This window comes from Calliphora vicina, chromosome 2 (genome assembly GCF_958450345.1).
Source record: "Calliphora vicina chromosome 2, idCalVici1.1, whole genome shotgun sequence".
In the NCBI taxonomy this organism is placed as follows: domain Eukaryota; kingdom Metazoa; phylum Arthropoda; class Insecta; order Diptera; family Calliphoridae; genus Calliphora; species Calliphora vicina.
Genome location: NC_088781.1, coordinates 115,588,308 through 115,613,055, shown reverse-complemented (window position 1 = coordinate 115,613,055; position 24,748 = coordinate 115,588,308). Strand labels below are relative to the sequence as shown.

General features: G+C 31.9%; 1 protein-coding gene across 2 annotated transcripts; it reads left to right on the top strand.

Annotated features, from left to right (window-relative positions):
• Positions 1-814: 814 nt before the first annotated feature.
• On the top strand, positions 815-22,798 carry LOC135950013 (transcriptional regulator ATRX-like). Of its 2 annotated transcripts, none has more exons than XM_065499499.1 (16): positions 815-3,651; positions 14,275-14,437; positions 14,568-15,673; positions 15,741-15,934; positions 15,994-16,131; positions 16,191-16,366; positions 16,433-16,609; positions 16,672-16,722; positions 16,794-17,014; positions 17,091-17,185; positions 17,312-17,607; positions 17,678-17,799; positions 17,870-18,106; positions 18,180-18,243; positions 19,371-22,027; positions 22,196-22,798. In XM_065499499.1, exons 1-16 carry the CDS (start codon positions 1,175-1,177, stop codon positions 22,305-22,307), a joined length of 8,286 nt encoding a protein of 2,761 aa, XP_065355571.1. In that variant the 5' UTR covers positions 815-1,174; the 3' UTR covers positions 22,308-22,798. The 2 variants fall into 2 exon arrangements, with proteins under 2 accessions (XP_065355571.1, XP_065355570.1); XM_065499498.1 differs by having other exon boundaries at positions 18,180-18,276.
• Positions 22,799-24,748: the final 1,950 nt, after the last annotated feature.

Genomic DNA, 24,748 nt, shown 5'->3' with positions numbered 1-24,748 from the left:
GGGAATTGACAGTTCAAACATCCAAACAAGATAATCAGCAGTTCATTCGTGGTGAGTTTTTTTTATAAGACCTCATTCTAGCCTGAATTACATTTATATAAAGATGAAGAGTTTTTTAAAATAAAAGTCGCTGTTCAATGTAGACAACTTAGTGATTTTTATAAAAATCTTTTAATTCACTGAATCAAGGTATATTAATTATTAATTAATATACGTTGCACTGAATTACAAATGAGAAAACATAACAAACTGCTGAGATATGGCAACGATCAAGGCGAATTCAATTATTTTGTATATATGGAGTTTGACATAAATGCGTTCGGGCGAATATTTGCATTTAATAAGGTGCCATCGGGAGCACTGCTGATTATAGAAATAGCACGCGATAATCACCCTTATCGTGATTGGCGTAAACGTCATACGTAGACAGTTTCGTAATAGATTAAAGAAACAGTTTGAATTTTATATTTAATCTAGTACGAAACAGTCGTAGACGTAAGACGTTTACGCCAACCACGATAAGGGTGAATGTCAAACTACACATATAAAAATATTCGCCGGTACGCATTTATATCAAACTCCATACAAACAAAAATAGTGAATACGCCTATGTTTATTTCAATTCCCCACTGCTGTCATCTTGTTAAATACGGCTTGTGCAAAACCGTGTAAACTATCAAAAAATCAAAAAACGCACTTTTGAAAATCCTGTACCGATTACTTAAATCCCACAAAACACAGCACTACGCAAATTACATATACCGTTTCATTCCACATAGTTTCAAAATAAAAGCGCACTATTCACATAGAAAAAGGAAAACAAAAAACAAAATTTTACAGGCAGAAATCTTAAAAATAGTTTTTTTCAAGTGAATTTAAATACATATTGCAGCAAAAAATAAGTTAAATTATATAAATTCAACAAAATATACGTGGAAAGAATGTCAAAAACATTTAAAAAATAAAAGTTGAAAGAAATCAAACAATCTCAAAGAAAAAAAAAAAAAACTTTTCCAAGGGAGTCCAAAAATGCAATAAAACTGGAAACTGTGTATATACACAGATAAGAGCATATAGTATATTGTAAAAATGCTTTTTAAATACTAACAGGAAATCGCGGAATCATTGTGAAATATATTAAACGGCTTAAAGCGTCACATATAGCTCGTCCACCATGGACAGAGATCAAGAAACTTTGGATAGGGTATTGGATATACCCAATACAATTAGTTTAAATCCTTTTGATAGGACACCCAACATAATGGATGACGATTTAAATAGCGTTACTCAAGAGGAATTGGAAGCCAATTTATCTACAGATTGCCCAACTGGTGACATGGATACGACTCCGGCACAAAGTTGTAACGACATGTGGGAAAAATTAATACAAAGTTTTTTAGAAGATAATTCTACTCAAGATGCTGTTGTACAGTCAGTTAATACAGATCCCACAATGTTTGAAACGGAACATACATTGGCGAATGAAGAAACAGTGGATGAAAATACTTCGGCTAAAGAAGAAATATCAGATGAAAAGACTGAAGTTGAAGGAATAATGAATGTAGTTTTGGAAGATAAACACTCGAATGAGGAAAATGAAATGGAAACACAAAATCCTGAAGTTGTGCCTGAGCCAAATCTGTTAAATACGGAAAATGGAAGTTCTGCTGCTCCTTCAGAAGCACTGAAAGAGGATATAACTGTCAATAATGAAGAAACCCGTATGGATATTATCAAAGAAGAAGAAGTGTTATTATCATGCATGTACGAACTAAATGTAGATGTTCAAGATGATCTGTGTCAAGTTGAGGTGTATGCCACCAATCGTGAAAATGCCACCAACAATATGAAGGAAGAAGAACATATTAAAGGCGAGTTTTATGATAATGATGAAGATGATAGTCTCAGTAATGTTTCAGCCCTAAGTATTGGATACTTAGAGCCCAAAGAACAGAAGGTAGGATGCAAAAAGGAAGTATCGAGCGAGATAGAGCGTTTGAATGAAACTCAGCTCTCCACAATAATCAATGATCATTGTTATTCTCAAGAAGTTTCTATAAATGTAGATGAGTGTGATGTTTTAAAACAAAATGTCATTAATCACATAATGACTCAGAATGTCTCTAACAAAGATCATCAAAAGATTGCCAAATTTGTTGACAAAATACTTAATAAATTGGATAATAATAAATTGGATAAAATGTTAAATACATTAAATACCACTGACACATTAACAGAGGAACAACCTGAACCAGAAGAATTTCACATTAAAATTGAAACTGATGCAAATTCTACGGATAAAAATGATAAATCAGAAGACATTCTAAGTCACCAGGATCAAAATCTACAAGAGGAACTGCCACAGCTGCAAGAACAACAAAAACCATCAGAAGATGAGCATATAGCTGAAACGAATTTACAGGAAGAATCACCAGAAAATGATGAAAAAGAAGATGTTCAAGAAAACCCACAAGATGAAGTAGATAATGAAACTCCAAGCAATGATAATGAAGTTGCAGAAGAAAGTCTGCTAAATAAAGAACATCAAGAAATTGCTAATGAACAACCTGAATCTAAAGGAACAAATCATGAAGGCTCTAATGAGGAATCCCAACCTGTTAAAACAGATTCTGTCGAAACTAAATCTCTAAATGGAACATTGCCGTATAATTGTTCCGAAGATATTGAACATCAAATATTTGATGAGGAATTTGAATTGCTGTGCAAAAATGGAGTTTTACCATCAAAAAGAAGTGACACCAAAACTGAAGCACATTGTCAATTGTTAGAAAAGCTTAAAGATTTTGCTACACAAATGCAAAAGGATTGTGAAGATTTTTCCACATGTTCTTTGGAAGACAAATTACATGATTATATAAAGTTGCAATACCAAAATTTTCAAGAGTTATTTACACCACACATTGTATTTAAAAAAACAATAGATACCCAAACAAAATCAAGAAAAACAACAAAACGCAAACGAAAAACAAAGAGTACGGATACAAAAAATAATTTTTCAAAAACTTCCGATATCTCATCACGTTATTCGTCTACTTGTACGTCATCGTCTTCATCTTCTTCGGACGAAGCTGATAATAATGTACAAACAACTTCTATTTATTCTAAAGAGGAGGATCCTGACAGGTCTGCATATAATAACGCTGCACCTAGCGATATAAAATCTTTACCCTCTGTTGATTACTTTAATAATAACGCTTCGAACTATGGTCGAGAATATGATGATGGCATTGATCTATCACAATATGTACAATCGGAAGTATTTAATATTAATTCACTATCTCCACATTCCACCATGTTATCAGACTCAGATTCTGCGAAGGAAGATAACGAGGATAATGATGCAGCTGCTGCAATACTTAGTAAACACGATTCATCTCACCTTAATGCTGATCAATATGGCGATAGTGATGACACAATGCTTTTTAAGATAAGTTCTAAGAAAAGCTCAAAATCTAATGACAGCTCATCGGTTATATCGTCTGCTGATGCCTCGAAATCGAATAAAAGTCAGGCTGACAATATGTCGGTACATAGTGAAAGTGATAAAGAAAATTTGACTTCGGAACGTAAAGAGAGAAAATCTAATGAATCTATGGATGAGGATGAAAAAAATGATAGAGAAATTGATCGGTGAGTTGGTTATAAATTAAAAATATATGTATTTTTATAAAATTTGAGTGACTTTAAAAAAAGTTCATCACATAACATATAGAGAATCCTAGCTAAAGCAATTTTAGTCGAACTTAGTGTATTATTTATATCTGGATTTTTTTTTTACGAATTATTTTAAATTTTTTTGAAAATTTTTTTTTCGAATTGTTATTTTAATTTTTTTTTTAAATTATAAAATTTTATTTTTAAATTTAAATTTTTTTTTTTAAATTTTAAGTCCAACTGGTCTTATATACTACTAACTGACCCGGTGCGCTTCGCCACCCCAATTAGAAAAAAGAAATAGTACTATCAAGTCTCAATTTGTGAATCTAATTGTAAATGTCTAATTTCATATTTCTGGGTCCATTATTATAGAAAATGCAAAATGTGTTCCTAATTTTAAATTTTTAGGTTTATTATTATAAAATATTCAAAAAGTACCATTTCAATAAGGAAATAGTACCATTGATTATCACTTTTAAATTCGCATTCACTAAACAAGTTCAAGTTTGAACTTTAGATTTTTATATCATTTCCTATATTATCAACTAATTTTGTTTCTATAATACTTAATATTTAATAAATTATCACAAAACCGAAACCGCGGTTTTGAAATTCTTCGATTTTTTGGAAACTCTAGGTCCATTATTATTGGAAATTCAAAAAAGTATCATTAGAATATATAATAAAAAGTACCAAAAATCCCCCACTTGTGGTTTCCCACTCACTCGGGTTCATATAAGCTTAATTTCATGGCTTCATTGGTGAAGAAATTACAAAAAGTACCATTCGAATAAAGAAAAAGTACCAAAAAGTCTCCCCCTAGAATTCTAACTCACTTAGGACCATGTATGCTTAATTTCATGTTTTTAAGTCCATTGCTATAGAAAATAAAAAAGGACCATTAGAATAAACAAAAAGTACCATGAGGTATCCGCTTGAATTTTCAATCACTTAGGACCATATACGCTTAATTTCTAGGTCCATTATATTATAGTAAATTCAAAAAGTACCATTAGAATATAGAAAAAGTACCAATCGGATAAAGAAAAAAGTACCACAAAGTCTCCCCCTAGAATTCTCACTTACTTAGGACCATATATGCATAATTTTCCATATAAGCTTTATTTCATGTTTATAGGTTCATTGGTGAAGAAATTACAAAAAGTACCAATCGGATAAAGAAAAAAGTACCACAAAGTCTCCCCCTAGAATTCTCACTTACTTAGGACCATATATGCATAATTTCATGTTTCTAAGTTCATTGTTATAGAAAATTCAAAAAAATAACATTAGAATAAACAAAAAGTACCAAAAAGTCACCCCCTAGAATTCTGACTCACTTAGGACCATATATGCTTAACTTTATATTTCTATGTCCATTATTACAGAAAATTCAAAAAGTACCATTAGAATATAGAAAAAGTACCAAAAAGCAGTCACTTGTAGATTCCCACTCACTCCGGTCCATATAAGCTTAATTTCATGTTTTTAGGTTCATTTGGTGAAGAAATTACAAAAAGTACCATTCGAATAAAGAAAAAGTACCAAAAAGTCTCCCCCTAGAATTCTCACTCACTTAGGACCATATATGCTTAATTTCATTCTCTAAATCCATTGTTAAAGAAAGTTCAAAAAAGTACCATTAGAATATAGAAAAAGTACCAAAAAGCACACACTTGTGGTTTCCCACTCACTCGGTTCCATATAAGCTTTATTTCAGGTTTCTAGGTTCATTGGTGAAGAAATTACAAAAAGTACCAATCGAATAAAGAAAAAGTACCACAAAGTCTCCCCCTAGAATTCTAACTTACTTAGGACCATATATGCTCAATTTCATGTTTCTAAGTTCATTGTTATAGAAAATTCAAAAAAGTACCATTAGAAAATAGAAAAAGTACCAAAACACCCACACTTGTGGTTTCCCACCCACTCGGTTTATATATAAGCTTTATTTCATGTTTCTAGGTTCATTGGTGAAGAAATTACAAAAAGTACCATTCCAATAAAGAAAAAGTTCCAAAAAGTCTCCCCCTAGAATTCTCACTCACTTAGGACCATATATGTTTAATTTCATGTTTCTAAGTCCATTGTTATAGAAATTTCAAAAAAGTACCATTAGAAGAACAAAAAAAATTGGCTTAATAATTTAAAATATAATGTATTTTCCCGATTTTATCCCCTTTTTGGTACCTTTTTTATCCCCATTGAGGTGGTAAAATAATAAAATATTCGTATGTCTATGTCAAATTATAGAAAAACATATTTTATGAAAAAGTTCCAAAAATAAACACAATTTTTATCCCTTAAGGGTTCGAATTTCCAAAAAGTACCAAACTTATATTTTTTATTTTTTGATAAGTAAAGAATACGATTTAAAATTTGATTCTATGTTTATTGGTTTAAAATATACATAGGGTGCCAAAAAAGTACCAAAATACAGTTTTTACCCGTTTTCTCCCCTAAAAGTTTCGAATTTCGAAAAAGTACGAAACACCTGTCAGCTTATTTTTTGAATGGAGTAATATGCAATTTTAAGTTTTTTTGTATCTTTATTAGTTTTTAAGATATAAGGTTACCGAATTTACCCGTTTTTACCCTTTTTTACCTCCTAAACGTTCGAATTTCCAAAAATCCCTTATCGGATCGTTTTGGGGAGGGAGGAACCCACAGTTAAAATTTCATGATTCTAGCTTCAGTCGTTTGGGCTGTGCGATGATGAATCAGTCAGTAAGTGAGTCAGTAACGTTACTCTTTTATATATGTATATAGATGAGTATTACGTAGCTGTAATAGTGGATAGACGTGTTTTAAATCGCTCTCACAAGGAAATAACATTGTGAATAGAAATACAAAAAAAATATATATATACAAAGATAAGTAACAGCGAATGGACGCTAATCAAATACTTATTGCGTTTTCTTTTCTGACACAAAATGTTGCCAACATATTTTGTACCATTTATTAAATATTACCCATCCCCTCATAATGTTTTACATTTTTAACGATCACAATAGAACAAACACCATTACCATTTATGCAATTTTCTTACCTTCTAAATGTTGTAAAACTAAACATTTTGCTGTTTAAAAAGTGCTGCATTTCTAACCCTTTGATAAATTGAGGGTGAAACGTGTAGCATATCTTCGGGATTTTAGGGCAACATTATTTGAAAAGAACACGTTATACCCTTGCCAAACAAAATTTTTTTTGGAAAAGAACACAGAAAAGGTTAAAAGGCAGAATAAAGGCATCATTTATGCCAGAAAAGAAAACGCCATTAGTAATATATTTAAAATTAATTTTTACATCCAAAAATAAATTGTCGTTTTGTTAATGCAATCACAATCACAAAAAAAACCCAAAGCAAAAAGTATTACAAAAAAAACAACAACATAAATAAAATCTTAAATAAAGAGTGTAGTGTTTGTGTTATTGTGTATGAGTTTCTCTTACTCTCCATCAAGTGAAAGGAGGCTTAGCAGAAATGGGAAAAATGCATACATTGTTGTGAGCTCTCCATAAAACAATAAATAAAATCCATAAAGAAATAAACACAGATGGCGACATGGCTCTCTTAAAAAAATTCTCTTAAGCTCAGTGACGTCAACAGTGACCCAAACTGTTTGTATTATATGAAATTGTATGTGATTTAGAATAGAAAAGTCAATAATTATGTTTAAAAGTTATTTATTTTTAATAAAATAAAATGTAATTTAGGTTTTATGTTATTAGACATATTTTGCTTTATTAATTTTCAATATTTTTGCTATATTTTAGTTCACGATTTTGATTTTTTATTATTATCTTATATATAAATAGGCCACACGTTTTTTTTTGTGGTAAACTTTTAAGTATGTTATTGTCCACCAATATTGATGAAACATATATGGTTTTAAAGGTTATTTTCTCTAGATTTGCAGAACATAATTATAATAATAAATTCTTACCATAAAAGTGGTAAAAAGCGTTTAAAAGTGGTCGAATTTCGGTCACCGGGCGATCCTAGTTATTATTATTAATGCAATTTTTGACTGCACACCACATTTCAATTTTTAATTAATTTTTTTTATTTATTTTTCACTATTTGTTTTGAAATTTCATATAAAAAGTAAGTATTTTACATTCAAAACATAAGAAAAGGGTCACTGTTGACGTCACAAAAAAAGAGTAAAAGAGTACACTAAAATAACGGAATTGTCGATATCGCAATCTTGTGTATTTCATTCATGCATATGATCCAAAAGATCACAAGAACTATTTAAGTGTAAGAACAACAACAAATGAGAGATCTCCACTCTCTAGTGCGCCAAAACAAATCAGTTGTACTGAAGACAACATAAAAGAAAATATAGAAAAACAAACAACAACTCAAATGGTTGATGAAAATAGTAATGCTACTGTGATCAATGTCACAAATAGTAGTATTGATAATATTAACTCTATAAGAACCGGTGAAATGCTGAAAAATACTGGCGCCATACCAAAAAATACTGGTGCCATACCAAAAAATAATCAAAGTATAGTGCAAAACACTGGAAAAATCCTAACAGGTATGGACCGTTACATCACTATAACTCAACGCAAGTCCAGTCCTAGGACATCAAAATTGGAACCAAATCCAAAACAGGCGAAGAAAAATCTGGTAAGTCAAAATCGTTTTGCAATTCTTGCCAATCAAGAAAGTGAAAAACACCCGCAAAGCCTGTAACAGGCTATAAGCCACCTCCCCTTTATTTGCGCGAACCTTATACAAATATTTTGGTGAACAAATTGTCCCAACTTGTAGGTAAGGAGAATTTCCACGTGGTCTCTCTGGGTAAAGTAAATATACAAGAGACAAAGATACAAACCTACTCGGAAAAAAATTTCAGAATAGTAGTAGAGAATTTCGATTCCGAGAAAAGAAACTACTATACATATCAACTAAAAAGTGCTAAAGGTTTGACAGTAGTCATCAAAGGCATAGATAGTTCTGTGCCTACTGATGATCTAAAAAAGGCGTTAGAGTCTGAAGGCTTTGAAGTGAAGCCCATTCACAATATCTATATATATAAAAATGAAATAGTCCATGTATGTAATGGCATCACGTGAGAACGGCTGGAGCGATTTGGCTGATTTTTTTTATTCGATTCGAAATTTTCAGGAGATGGTTTGTAAAGAAAAAAAATTAAAAATTCTAATTCTAATTCTAAAAATTTTTAATTTTTTAATATATTGGCTTCTTTTCGCTTCTCACTTTTCTTAATAAGATAAATTTTTTGGATAAACTTGAAGAACTAACATTAGTAAATAGCTACCGGGCGAAGCCGGGGATGTCATCTAGTAATAAATAAGCACAAAATTCCTCAACCAATTTTTAGAGTTGAAATTACATTCAACTCTTTTCAATTAAAGAAAAAGGGTGACACTCATCCCATATACGGTTTAAGATATCTTCTTAATCGTAAAATAATTGTGAAGAACCAATTAAGCGCAAAGGTCCACCTCAGTGCCTTAATTGCCAAGAGTTCGGTCACACCCGAAAATTCTGCAAATTACCTTCTGTATGTGTAAGATATTCATAAAAGTGAAGAATGTCCCCACTCAAAAACAGATAATATAAGAAAATGTAGTAACTGTGGTCTAAATCACACCGCAAACTACCGGGGATGCCCAGTATTCCTACTCATATAGGAATCAACGAAGGCAAGAAGACCTTTATATGCTCAATATAAGGCTTCTAACTTTCCAAGCCTTCCTGATGCTTCTAGTGCTCAATATAGAAGTATCATAAAAAACAATAATCAAAATAAATCATATGCCCATACGACAAAAGAGGGTTCAGTTACCTAAATGAAAAACAATGGTGCTTCGATTGCTCAATATAGAGGTATCATAAATGATAATTATCAAAACAAATCGTATGCCAATACGACAAATGAGGGTTCAGTTACCCAAATGAAAAGAAGCAATGGAAATAATGTACCATTATTTTCATATGCACATGCATTAAAAGAGGATGTACCAGTACCCGACACTAACTCTCAAAGCTCTATTGAGAATTTAATTCAAACCATGAACAGTTTCATGGCGAATATGCAAAATATGTTTCAACAATTGATGCAGAATCAAAGCATTCTCATGCAGATCCTGCTAAATAAAAAATAAATTCTATAAGAATTTGTTTTTGGAATGCTAACGGCCTTAGCGAACATAAAAATGAAGTACAACAATTTCTCCACCTTCAGGAAATTGATGTACTACTCGTTTCTGAAACACACTTTACTATAAAGAACTGTTTCAGAATTAACGGATACTATACTTATGATACAAAACATCCAAGTGGTAGAGCTTGTGGTGGAACAGCTATATTAGTGAGAAATGATATTAGGCATTTCCCAATGCCAGAATATAAAACGGACCACATCCAGGCCACATCTATAAATATGATGGTAGAGTTACAATATCTTCAATATATTGTCCTCCTAGGTATAATATTAATCGAGAGCAGTTTCTCGAATATTTTAGGATCCTATGTCTAAGATTTATATCAGCTGGAGATTACAATGCAAAACATACATTTTGGGGCTCTCGCCTTATTACTCCTAGAGGGAGGCAACTGTTAGAAGCAATATCGTCTAACAGACTAGATGCCATATCTAGTGGCCAAGCTACTTATTGGCCTACAGACCCCAATTAGATTCCCGATCAAATTGACTTCGCTGTAATCATGAATATAAAACGAGAATTTATTTCAGTGATCCCTTCGCTGGACCTCTCGTCAGACCACTCGCCTACAGTTTTAACGTTATTAGAAGTTCCAAATAAATTGGAAAACTCTTACTCTTGTTTCCCTAACAAGAAAACGAACTGGTTATAGTACAAAATGTATGTTAGCTCACACTTGCCACAGAACATCTCATTGAAAAATTAATATGAAATACAATCCGCTGTCGATATATTTACAGACATTTTAACAAACGCCGTTAAAGTGTCCACGCCCCCAGTCACCCTGGGGAATTACAGACATTCAAAATGTCCTAAAAACATTGAGTCTCTTATCAAAGAAAAGAGAACACCCAGACGTCAATGGCAACAATCGCGATCTCCTAACGTAAAGGCTAAACTTAATCAGTGCCAAAGAAGACTTCACGTCGCCCTAAAGATTAATAAAGTATCTAACCTGAGAAATTATCTTAAAAACTTAGACCCTACTAAGAAAACAGAATATAGTCTCTGGAAAGCTGTGAAAAATATGCAATGACCTATTGTATATGAGTCGCCCATACGCCTTCATAACGGAGAATGGGCAAAAAATACTTCAGAAAAAATCGAAGCATTTGCCAATCACTTGGAAAATGTATTTACCCCAAATGATACAAATTCATATATTAGAGATAATGTCATAAATAATGTGGTGCCAGCCCCACTAAAATTCCGGTTCTCTACCGTGAAGACGACAATCAAAGGTCTTAAGGCTGGAAAATCACCTGGTATAGATAAAATTATTACCACGATGATAAGTAACCTGCCCAACTCAGCACTGAGAATTATTTTGTTCATATTTAACTCAATACTACGTATTGGATATTTCCCATCCTCATGGAAAATATCTGATATAGTTATGATACCAAAACCGGGAAAAGATGTCACTCAAGTGACATCATACCGTCCCATTAGCTTATTGTCAATATTATTAAAACTTTTTGAAAAGTTATTACTTGAGAGACTTATAGTGCACCTTGACGAAAATTGCATTATTCCTGACCATCAATTTGGTTTCAGAAGGAAACATAGTACTATCGAACAGTTACATCGGATAAGTAAACTTATTCGGAAAACCTTCGAGAGCAAGCAGTATTGCTCCGCATTATTTATTGACATATCTAAAGCCTTCGATAAAGTATGGCACGATGGACAAATACACAAAATTACTATATTACTACCTGCGAACGTACATAAACTGCTTAAAAATTACATACAAGAAAGATCTTTCCAAATCAGATCAAAGGCTGTGATCTCAACACGTCGAAAAATATCCGCTGTGTATAGTTTTGTAATGAGTAACTACTTCGATGAGAGTAAGTATGAAACTAAACTTTATTTTTCTTCAATCTTAAATCTAAAAATATGTATGCTTATTTGATAATTTCATTGTTTTGAAATTGATGTCTAAAAAATATGCTTATTTGATAATTTCATTGTTTTGAAATCGATCTGAAGTTTATTGTTCCATTTTAAACAAAAAGCTTGACCACCCGCGATTACTGATAACCAGGGAAACCGGAAATATGCTCTAAAAAAAGCGTTTTAAGCGCTTTAAATATGCAGTAAAAACTTTAAAATATGCTCTTAAAATTTAAAAAATATGCTCTTAAAAAAACAAACTTTTACATAATTTTTAACCCAAAAATATACTTAGGTATTTTTTGATGATATTTTATATAAATATAAAGTCACTTCTTCAATTAAGGTTATTATTGCAATAAATTACAAAATATTGACTTAAATTTTCAAATAAAAATCGTTGTCTATTGGATCTGAAAACGTTTTTATACATAGAAAATGTTCTTTCCACATCAACTGATGTTATAGGAGCAAATTGAAAAGACAATATTTCATTAACACTTAGAACGGTTAAGTTTGAATTAGAACTAAAATTTGATATTTAGATGGCGCTATTATTAAAATAGTACTTATTTTATATTAAAAAAAAGCAATCTATTTTTCAATTTTGAATTTTAAACAAAGGAAGTAAAAACCTGTACACAACAGCGAAAAATAAGTAAGACAAAATTTGTTTTGATAAAATCAAAATATGCTATTAAACAGTAAAATATGCTCTAAAAACGCAAAAATGTGACATAAATATGCTCTTAAAACAAATATATGCAAAAATATGCATTTAAGGGTAAAATATGCAAAAATATGCACTAACAAATCGATGCCAAAAGTCTTAAATAGTTATGAAACGTGTAAATATCTTATCCATGTGCTCATTAGACTCACCAGAAAAAACATGCATTTGCATATTTTGGTTTCCCTGGTGATAACAATATTGTTTGTATATGGCTATACGGCATTCAGCTATGGGGAACAGCCTCCTCACCTAACGTTGAAAAATTGCAAAGAAATCAGTCAGCACTGTTAAGGACAATAACAGGTGCCCCATAGTACATTCGCAATAGTAATATCCATAGGGATCTCAATGTCCCCACTATACGCAAGGAGATCAAACTCTCCAGTCTAAAATACATTTCAAAACTAATGGATCATCCAAACCCCCTCGCCAGGGAGTTGCTGTCATTTGAGGGTCATAGACGACTGAGGCGATTTGAAACACTGCATCTGGCCAGATAATCATTTAACGAGCACTCATGTTGAACATTGCAGTGGCAATAACAACTTCAGTTTTAGTTTAGGTTAAGATTTCAATACTTATTTTAAATTTCTAAAAAGAAAGATTCAATAAATTTCAAAACTAAAGGATCATCCAAACCCCCTCGCCAGGGAGTTGCTGTCATTTGAGGGTCATAGACGACTGAGGCGATTAATAATCATTTAACGAGCACTCATGTTGGACATTTCAGCGGCAATAACAACTTTAGTTTTAGTTTAGGTTAAGATTTTAATACTTATTGTAAATTTCTAAAAAGAAAGATTCAATAAAGAAAAATGATATAAAAAAAATATACGTCGTTGCAAGGTCTTTGAAATATCATTACATATCCATATTGTCTATATTAATGACTTTGTAATCAAGATATAGGTGAAAAATCGTGGTTGTCCGGGTTTTTTCCTCATATCTCAGCCATTTGTGGACCGATTGTGCTGATTTTAAATAGGAAACTTCTCCAGAATATATGTTTATACTTTATAGGTCGGAAAAAATGACAAACTTATACATATATAACCTTTTCACGAAGGTGAAGGGTATACAAAAATATATGTATATAGTTTTATATGCTCTTTAATGTTGGGAGAAATTTCTCATCACATCTAATATCATTCTCAGCTACCACACTTGATCGATTATTTGTGTTGTTTGAAAAATATAGGAGAAAAAAAGCTAGTTAATGAGTCAACAAGCGGGAAAAATTTGTAATATTATTAATAATAATGTAATAAATTTAGCACACGAGTTACATTTCATTTCAATTATTTCTTCTTGGAATATATCAGGTATTTCATTAACAGACATAATAATAGTATTTCGAAGTATCATGTTGAGAAATAAGAAAAATATTTTTTATCAAATTAAAATAACATTGAATACAGTGTTTAAGCTTAGTGTTTACATGGATCCGTAGAGGTCCGCGGACCCCCATTTGAGAAGCGGTGCCTTAAATTATACTTTTTTTTAAGGATATATAAGATTCGACACAGCCAGTAAGAATATGAAACACATTGATTTGTGGAGTAATTATTTTCGGACTACGATAAAAGATTTTTTTTTGCTCGAGAAAAATAAGCTAAAAACTAAAGTTAATTCTGCCAGACAAAGCTTGGATAATAAAATAACCTACAGTATCGTCCCAATATGAAAACTTTTTATAAAATATGGATAATATTAATAATAATGTAATTTATTGTAAAAATTTCAATTCATTTAACCAGTTTAACCAATATCAGTGGCTTGACTAAGCGTTCAGTATGTAATACAAATTCGACTAAGGGTTCGGATAAATCTAAACCAAAAGCAGCTCCAGCTAAAACTCTTAATGATCGTTTTGATTTTATGGATGTTGAATTTGGATCAGAAGATGAGGTTAAAAGTGAAGTGAGTATGTAGAGCACAATAAATAGACATAGTAGAATTATAAAAATATATATACATATTTATATATGCATATATAAACCATATTTTTCAAAACTAATTCACATGTTCATACTTTAATTGTATTTCAAAGGCCGAAGAGGAAGTTATAACGGAACAACAGTTTTTAAGAAATTATAATGATGACATAAAAAGGCAAATGTTGGACGATTCAAGTACAGATTCTGAGGCATTAGAAGAAGATGATGACGAGCTATTAAAAGCCTCTTCAGAAGAAGATGGAGAAGGCGGCACCAAATCGCCTTTAGTGGAAAAGTTTCTTAAAACATTTGTGGTCGATGACAGTGATAATGATATAGAAGATAACGATGATGATGATGAACTTGATTTAGATAGCGATAAAGATGAGGAAGAAAAGGATAAAGATAAAGATAAACAGGAAAATAAAGATGATGATGAAATTGGTGTAGACGATAAGACGGTGAAACTTGAAGAAAATGCAATCGATGAAGAAACACATACAGCTGCAGAAATGGAATTATTAAATGATAATTTTCGCATTCGCAATTACACTAAACCACAAAATCTGGACAAAATGTTATTGGAGGCGGAGAAACGTAAAAAAATTAGTAAAATTGATGCAGAACTTATCAGTTTAAGTTCGGACAGTTCAAATTCTGATGTTGAAGCGGTAGATGTGGAACCGAGTCAAAAGCCAAGATCTCTCAAACCCATGTTGCGGCCCGATCAATTGGCTGGTGAAACAATTAAGGCTCAAAAATTGGAAAATGAACGTATATCACGTTTGGAAAAGAAACACAATACCCTGGATAAAGTTCTAAAAGATCATCCAGATGTGGACAAAAACAAAGAATTAATCTTGGACTATATAAAGGAAACGAAAACCTTTATTAAGGTTCATCCGGGCATTGTAAAGTATTTAAAGCCTCATCAATTTGATGGTGTGCGTTTTATGTACGACTCCTGTTATGGCGGTGTGGATGCTTTAAAGAAAATTCCTGGCTCTGGTTGTATTTTGGCGCATTGTATGGGTCTTGGAAAGACCTTGCAATTAATTTCTCTCTTACATACTGTGATCTCCTATAAGGAACTGAAAACCACAAAAATTTTAGTTTTATGTCCCAAGAGTACGGTCATGAATTGGGCTGACGAGATTATACGTTGGCTGGGCCCCTTGAGACAAAAAAATGTTAAAGTCTATACTTTTAGTGATACCTCGTAAGTTGTAAAATTAGATTTATTTAGCCTAGGATAATACATTATGTTTTCTATATTTTTTTCTTAGCGACATTAATGAAAAGTTGAGCATAATCAAAGAATGGTCTCTGTCAAATCATGCACGAGCTGGCTGTTTATTGATTGGCTATGAAGCATTTCGTACTTTAGTATTTTATCATTCTTATAAAAATCGTGGCAATGTTAACCCTGAACGTTTAGAAGAAATAAGATTACTTGTAAATAAATATCTTTTAACACCTGGTAAGTTATTTGAATTACTATTTCAATAATGTAAAGCCTTAATTGATTGTTATTAAAAGGTGCTGATTTGGTTGTTTGTGATGAAGGTCATATTATTAAAAATAGTAATTCAGCTATTAGTAAGGCTGTGGCTAAAATAGAAACTCCGAGACGTATTGTTTTGACTGGTACACCCATACAAAACAATCTTAAAGAATGTAAGTTACAGCAATTAAATATGTGTAGCAAATAAATAATTACATTTTATTTTTTATAGATTATAGTATGGTTAACTTTATTAAACCCTTATTTTTGGGTACAGAAAAAGAATTTGCCAATCTTTATGCCAACCCCATTAAAAATGGTCAGCATAAAGACTCGGGAAAAATGGATATTAAAATTATGAAACAAAGATCGTTTGTTTTGCACAAAAAACTATCGAAATTTGTTCAGGTAAGTGGTTTGTTAATTTTAGCTTTAAGTTCAATTTAAAATTATTTATATTTTTTACCTTTTTAGCGCAAAGAAGCTGAACTTTTAAAAACATTCTTGCCAACGAAATTCGAATATGTTCTATTTATACCCATGACTGATGTACAGAACAATCTGTATCAACATATCTTAAATGCTATCAAAAATCGTGATGAAAATTATCGTGGCAAAGGACTTATAACAGATTATACATGTTTACGTAAAGTATGTGGATTTTTTTAATACATATTAATATATTTTTAACACATTATTTAATACATCTATAGATTTGGACACATCCGAAAGTATTAGAAGATGCTTGGAAGAATGCCATAAGTGTAAGTCAACTAAAAATAAATATATAACATAATGTTCTTCTAATTAATATATATATATATATCTTCATTAGCAACGCAATAAAAAAGAAATACGCAATAAAAATTTGGCACACAATTCCGATGATGATCAACCAGATGATATCTATGATAGTCAGACTGGCCAGATGTCGGTTACAAATGACTGGTGGCGTCATTTGGTTACAGAAACTGACTTGGAATCTGTAATGCCCAGTAATAAATTACGTACCATGTTTAAAATTTTAGAAATGTGCGAAGAAAAAGGAGAAAAATGGTATTGTTTTCAATTAGCAGTAAATTGTTTTTTTTATCATATTTCTTTTTTTTTTTAATACTTATTTTGTTTTCAGTTTAATATTTTCTGCTTTTGTTGCGGTTTTAAATGTTGTCGAATATTTCTTTAAGAAACTTACGGATAAAGATCCGGAAATTTTAAACGAATTAAGTAAGTATTTTAAAACAAATAAGGAAAATATTGGTATTTGGCTATCAAAGTGTATTCCTATTAAAATAATTACTTTACGTTTTTCTCACAAAATCATAAATATATTTAAAAATTTCCCTCTTTCAGAAATCAATAGAAATTCTAAATGGATTTTGGGTCATGACTACTATAGATTAGATGGTAAAACTCCAAAATCTATACGTCATGCTATGATCAATGAATTCAATAACGTGGATAATAAATCCGCTAGAGTATTCTTAATATCAGCCAAAGCTGGCGGTCAAGGTATCAATTTAATAGGTGCTAATCGTGTTATCATATTGGATACTTCATGGAATCCTTCGAACGATCAACAAAACATATTTCGAGTTTTTCGTTTGGGACAAAAACGTTGTTGCTACATTTATCGTTTATTAGCCATGGTAAATACGAAAAATTTGTAAACAAAAAACCGGTAATTTAAATTGTATAATCTTTTATATTTTAAAAAAGGGCACAATGGAAGAAAAGGTGTATTCACGTTCCGTAACAAAACAAGCCATGAGTTTTAGAGTTGTGGATGAACAACAAATTGATAGACATTATAATATGGCCGAATTGGCAGAGTTATATACGTAACTATACACTAGATAGTATTATGAAAATTGTTTATTAATTATTTATTGTATCATCTTTTTTTACTAGATTAACAATACCCGACAAAAATAATCGTCCCACACCGATTTTACCCCAGGACAGTATATTGGCCAGACTATTGCGTGCATTCCCCGAATTAGTTTTCAAATATCATGAACACGATAGTCTTTTGGAAAACAAGGTCGAACAGGAATTGAGTGAACAGGAAAAGAATGAGGCTTGGACGGCATACGAAAGAGATTTGCAAATGAATTCAGAAATAAGAGAAATGCCAAATATGGAAGAGTAAGTGCACGAGTTTGTGTTAAAACTAAAGAAAAAAAAACAAATATGTATTTTTATATTTTGTCTTTTACAGTTTACAGAGTAAATTTAATGCTTCAAATTTATCGAATTATTTATCACCATTTTCTGGATTAGATGTGAGTAACAATCAAAATCCAAGTAGTAAAAATGTGAGTATTTTTGTTTTGTTTATTATTTTTAAATTGTATTAACTCTTTTTCACCAAATCTCATACCTAATGGAAGTATAGTATAATATTAAGGGTTTGAACGTTTTAAATACATCTTATTATTTCCATTTCCATTTACTTTAACTTTTTGTTTTTGGTTAAATAAGTTTTGGTTATTTAAATAATTGTACAATTTGATATTATTAATAAAGGGTTAAAGTCACGTTAAATCACCTGTCCCTTAGTCGAGATTTTAAATTTCAAATGTCACAGAAATTTTATTCAAACCAGGCTTAAAATGTAGAATTGAAGAAAATGAACAGACATTTTACAAAAATCTTAGTTTTATCGTTCTAAATAGGTACCCTATTATAAATATTGTTACGTTTTTGCATAACCTCACACATATTCTAATTCTATTTTGTGTAGTCGTCACTGAGATAGTATTGTCACTGAATAAATATTTGGATTGTTTATTATAATAAATATTTGGATTGTTTATTATAATAAATATTTGGATTGTTTATTATATTTCGAACTTTAAAAAATCATTAAAGTGTTGTTTCGTTCCCCAATTTACTTCTTTAAACAATATTTTTCAGATTTGAAATAAATTTATTCAAAACAACGTAAAAAAAATATTCTCTTAATACAAATTTGCCGAAAATTATTAATATCGAACTCTCAATTAATGAGCTATGATTAAGATTGTTGACTTCATTATTGTTAACAAATAAAGCATGATAAATCCTGATATCTTTTTTATAGTTCACTTAACTTTTCTTTCAGTGGAGTACTCATTCTTTTTTAAAAATATAATGGAATAATGTAGCTATCTGTTAAATGTTGTCATGTTGAAATATTTGCATTGGTTTTATTTTTACAACCTTTATTATGATTTAGCACCCAGCATTTGTAATGCGACATATTTTTTCGTTATGTTTGTAATAAAGATATTTAAATTTTTATGCTTTAGTTTCAAACAATGATTTATACTTTATTTTAAATAATTTTTTTTATGTTTTAAAATATGTTTTTTTTATTATATGTACATAATTAATATAAACTGTTTTCTATACACAACCCAACCACCAGATGTCGCATCTCTTAAATTACAATCGAGGTTTTGGACAAAACTTTCTACAATCATTATTGGGCCAAAATACTAATGCTGCTCTTAACACTCAGCAATATATCGATATGTATAATTATTACAAAAATCTAAACACTACTTATGCCGATATGAATCCTTATGGTACAATGCCTGGACTAAGTACTGGTGGAGGACCTGGTCGAATGCCAACATCTTCAACAGCGTCAGCGGTACCTACAAATCCATTAGCAGCGCTAGGAGATCTAAGTATGTTCGGTTTAAGTTCATCGGCTTTGCAATCATTGGGAGCCAATGCAGCGGCACTAAATTTACCCAGCAGTTTAGGTAACAGCAGTAGTGCAGCCCTACAGCAAATGTCAACATCAGCATCTATGTATACTTCGCCATCAGCATTAAATACAAATTTACCGATAACATCCGCTAGTAATATGGCAGCGGGTGGTTTAGCAAGTGCCAATAATTCGGCGGCCGCGCTATCGGCATTTGAGCAATACAAACAGTCATTAAGAGGTTCATACAACAGCATGTACAATTATACGGGCGATTTTGGTTTATCATCGTCTGGATCAACTATATTGGATAGTTCGAAATCTAAAAGCTCAAAACATGGAGGTGGTTCGAATAATAAAAATTTACCAGGTGGTTCAAAAGGAGGTTCAGCTATGGGTTTTTTACCAGGACCTCCTGCCTATATGCCACCTCAACCCCAGCCACCAGCACAGCAACAGCATGTTCAGCAACATAGACCTAATTCAAGGAATACTCCTACATATGAACCTCAACAACAGCAACAGCCACAGCAAAAATCTAAATCATCAACAAAATCACCATCTTCAGCTACAAGCAATTCTCTAATGGCTTCATCGGATGCTAATTCGTCTGGAAGATCTAGAAGTTTGTTAAGTTATAGAAGATCTGAACCGTCATCTTCTTCTTCTACTTCGGTGGGAGCAACGAATACAACTAAGCAAGCCAGCGATAATTTGTCACAGCATAAACAAAATCCACCAGCACAACAAAAGAAATCTGAGGAAAATAGTGGCAATAATGTAAACAGTGGAAATAACAAAGCAATGCTAACACCTAATCCTAAACCTATGAAAGCTCCAGCAAGTGGCCCGCAAGTATTACCATCAAATCAAAAGGCAAACCAAAAATCTGGCTCAATACATGGTACTAGCGGCAATATTTCCAATTCTAGCAGTTCTACTTCTTCTAGTAATTCAAACCAAAAATCTGGCTCAAGTGGCAGTAGTACCATTTCTAGCAGTTCAACTACTTCTAGTAATTCTAACAACAAATCCACATCATCTGCGCAGTCAGAGTCAAATCGTGCTATGAATATGGGCATTTTATATCCCAATTCAAAAGGATCGGATAAAACATCCAATAAACCAAATTCTCCTTTAAATATGGGCATTGTTTATCCAAAATCTTCTAATAAATCCGCATCTGAAATGCAAATAATACCCACCTCTTCTCCACCGGGAACTATAAGCATATCGAAACAATTGAATGAATTATCACCCAGTATATCGTTGACAGCTCTTAAAACCAATGCACCAAATAAATCACAACAAAATCAGAATATTAAATCAAATAATAGCAATTTCAATAATTCTACGCCAAATGCTCAAATAAGTAAAATAATTCAAAATAACAGCAATTTAAGGAGAACTACAAGTCCTGTAAATACAGCAGCTATTGCTAGTAAATTATCATCATCCTCTAATCTTAATGCTGGTAGTTCTGCTGCTGGTTCTACCGCCACTACAACGAATCAAAGTAATTTGCTGGCTAGAATTAAAATCGCCAATAGTAAAAAACCCGTAAATGGCAACAATAATAATCCCGTGCCACCTTTACATAGAGCCGCCACAATGGTAAGCATACCCACAACAAGTGCAGCAGCAAAAACTTCTACGGGTTTGACTATAACAAACGTAAAAACTCCCATAAAAAATCCAAATATATCAACGAAAGCTCTAACATCAAGTCAACAAATCTCCACATTAGCCAAACAAACAGCAGCCGCTGCAGTGGCCAAATCGAATGTGAATCGTTTAAGTAATTCTGGTGGCAGCAGCTCCGATAATTTAGCACTACATACAAATCAAAATACCACATTGCCCTCGCTCACTTCTTTCAAAAAGGTAATTAAACGAAATTCACCGAATATGGGAGCTGGCAACAATAAACTCCCTGCCCTCACATCGTCACCTTCTTTAACGGTAACTAGCGCCGGCAATAAATTACCCATTATCAGCAGTGTTAAGTCTATTTCACAATACCCCTCCACCATGGCTACTATATCAAAGGCATCAATTACCAAAATAAACTCTCCCTCAAATCAACCATCAAATAATTCGACGTTGACAAAATCTTCGATTGGATCCAACAATCAGCCTTCAGTATCAAATGTTTCGAAAACATTAGCTCAAATGCAAAAACGTTTACCCACATCACAGACGACACCAACGACATCGTCGACACCGGCTAATGCGGCAAATGCTATACGAAATACAGTAAATATAAGACCAGTGGATACTAAACAAAATCCGGCTGGAACGGGCGGTGTCTACATAATAGAAACAAATATCAATGATAAAAAATTGGCAATAGGAGCACCAACGAAAAGGTGAGTGTACAAACAGTATTTGCATAGTTTCGATCATTTTGCGGTTTCAAATTACATAAATTAATTCATCCATAATGAATGTCTAATCATAGACATTTCAAAGAGTATTCGGCACAATCTTATGTTTAGTACAGATTTTATTTTTTTGTGTTTTCATTTTCTTTTCAGTGGCGGCGGTACGACGGTTACCAAAGTTCCCACCCAAACTGCAATAAAACGTAAATCAACAGATCCTTTATCCAAAGATAAAACAATTGAAACAAAAAGGTTGAAAAATTAAATCTTACATACTTATACATACATAATATTTGTAGTTTATAGTATTTATTTTAAGATATTGAATTTAAAATAAGTAATTCTATACGTATACATAAATACATATAAATTCGAAAATAATCGCAAGTGGAAAAGGAAATTTTACAATTAAATTATAGGAGTTAGTTTCTTTTTAACTAATTTGTTTTTTTTTAAATATATAAAACTAAAATTTAGTTGTGTACTGTTTTAAAATTAGATTACTAATTATCATTATAAAATATAAATATATAGCTAAATGTTTATTTTTTAAACGACAAATAAATACTTTGTTATATACATAAATATTTTAATACGAATACTTTTAACTTATTACATTTAAGTTTAATGTTGTTATAATCCAAAGTATTATAACGATTTTTTATAATGATAAAAATTAAATTAATAAAAAACCATTTAAGTTATTAACCAGTGCATGATGATTGATGGAAATAAAATCTTAAAAATCATGTCGTATATTCCTTTGTAATTGTGTTAATTTAAAATGTGGCCATTGTTTTTTTCGTAACTTCATATCCTCGGGTAAAAACTATATTATGATGACTGTCCGTATGTAGTTGTGAAATAAATTAACTTCAACATCAAGGAATAAGCTATGAGTTGATGATAGTGTCCAAAAAACCGGTAAATTTGAAAATCCGGTTTCCGGTTTAACCGAAAAAGTGTGTTTTTGAAAAAACCGGTTTATATTATTGTCTTTTAAAAAAACCGGTTGAACGGTTTCGGCTTTTGTCTTCACAAAAACCGGTTAACCGGCTTATATTAAATTTTTATTTAATATGAAAAAAGTCTCCTTGAATTTATTTTTATTTTAATGTGTTAAGAATTGTGTACTAAATCTTTGGAAATTTTGCATTTTTTAATTCTTAAGGTTCTATTTTTATGCAATTTTTTATATTTTTTAAGAAATATTGTCAAATGCTATAATTTTCTATAAAAAAAACAAAATTTTTAGAAAATATATTTCATTAAAACCGAATTACAAGAACCGATTTGTCAAAAAATCGAAATCGGTGCAGTTTACAAATATGAAAAAACCAGTTAACCGGTTTTCGGTTTTGGATACTCTAGTTGATGACGAAGAATGTACAATTTTGTTTTTAGGTTGTACAAGGAGATTAAGGACTTCCTGGTGAGTAGGATAGTTGTTGTTGTAGCAGCAGTGATTGCTGAGCTGACAGCCCTTGGCCGAGTGAACTCGGGTCATTCCGGTGCGTAGAACCGGCTGTCGAGTTGGATGGTTTTGATGCTTGGTAACAGGATTATCAACTCAAACCTTGGGGGTGATATGATTAGAAGGCGGGTTACCGTCTTTGCAAGGTGGACTATTGTCTCCCCTGTTATGGTTACTAGCGGTGAACACTATTCTCAAGATATTTGAATCTAAGGGTAGGAAGATAGTTTCATATGCGGACGACATTGTGGTTCTGATCAAGGGTTCTTTTGAAAATCAGCGAAATCATGCAGGCGGTGCTAGGTGACCTATCAACCTTAGCCAAGGCAAATCGGCCGGGTGTATACCCAACGAACACAATTAGTACTCTTTACCAGGAAATATAGTTCAGAGATGTGATTCCATTGGCATAACGGGTGCCATCGGTAGCACGCCTCATGTAGCATTGGGTACAATCCTTAACTTACTACTAATTGAGAACTATGTGGCAATTGCGGCGTCTGGGAACTTGCATAGACTCTGAGTCTTCTCTATTAAGACCAAAGCGGGTAGGTCACACTAACATTTTGTATGAGGTAGGTCTAATCGGTCAGGCTAATATCTCTACAGGGATTTCGGACCATAGGGTAACGACTTTAGACTTCGGTTTCCAAGTAGGGAGTTGGATCTAGTCAGCTGTTTGAAGGGGAGCAGTTTTCACTGACGGGTCCAAGATGGAATCTGGCACTGGAGCCGGAGTTTATGTAGTAGCATGTATTTTGTTGCTGCAAGAGTTAGGTTTTTGACTATGACGTCTCGTTTCTATGTTACCCTATGGCTTTGGGTATATTTTGATGTGTAATACAATAACATGTGTATATGACAAAATTAAGGAAAGCTGTCTTCAACTTGCTGTTTATCGCTGTTATTTATATTTAAATAAAGTTGCGTCATGTAAAATATCAGTGTAAAAATGGTAAAGTATTTGTTAGAACAGTTCTTCTCTTCTAGGGAGTTTCTCTTTGGGGATTGTAATTAATATTGCTACAAAATTGCATTTATCAATTTGAAATTAATGGTTTTAACGTGTGGTTTCAATATCCATCATCTTTTGTATATATTGCCATACGTGGAGACTTTTACTTATAAACACAGTGGTGTCAATATTGTTGCAGTGAAACTTTCTAGACTAGTGGTATATTTTTTTTAAATTTTTTTTCTGTTAATATTCATATTTTCTACATTGCTGGCCG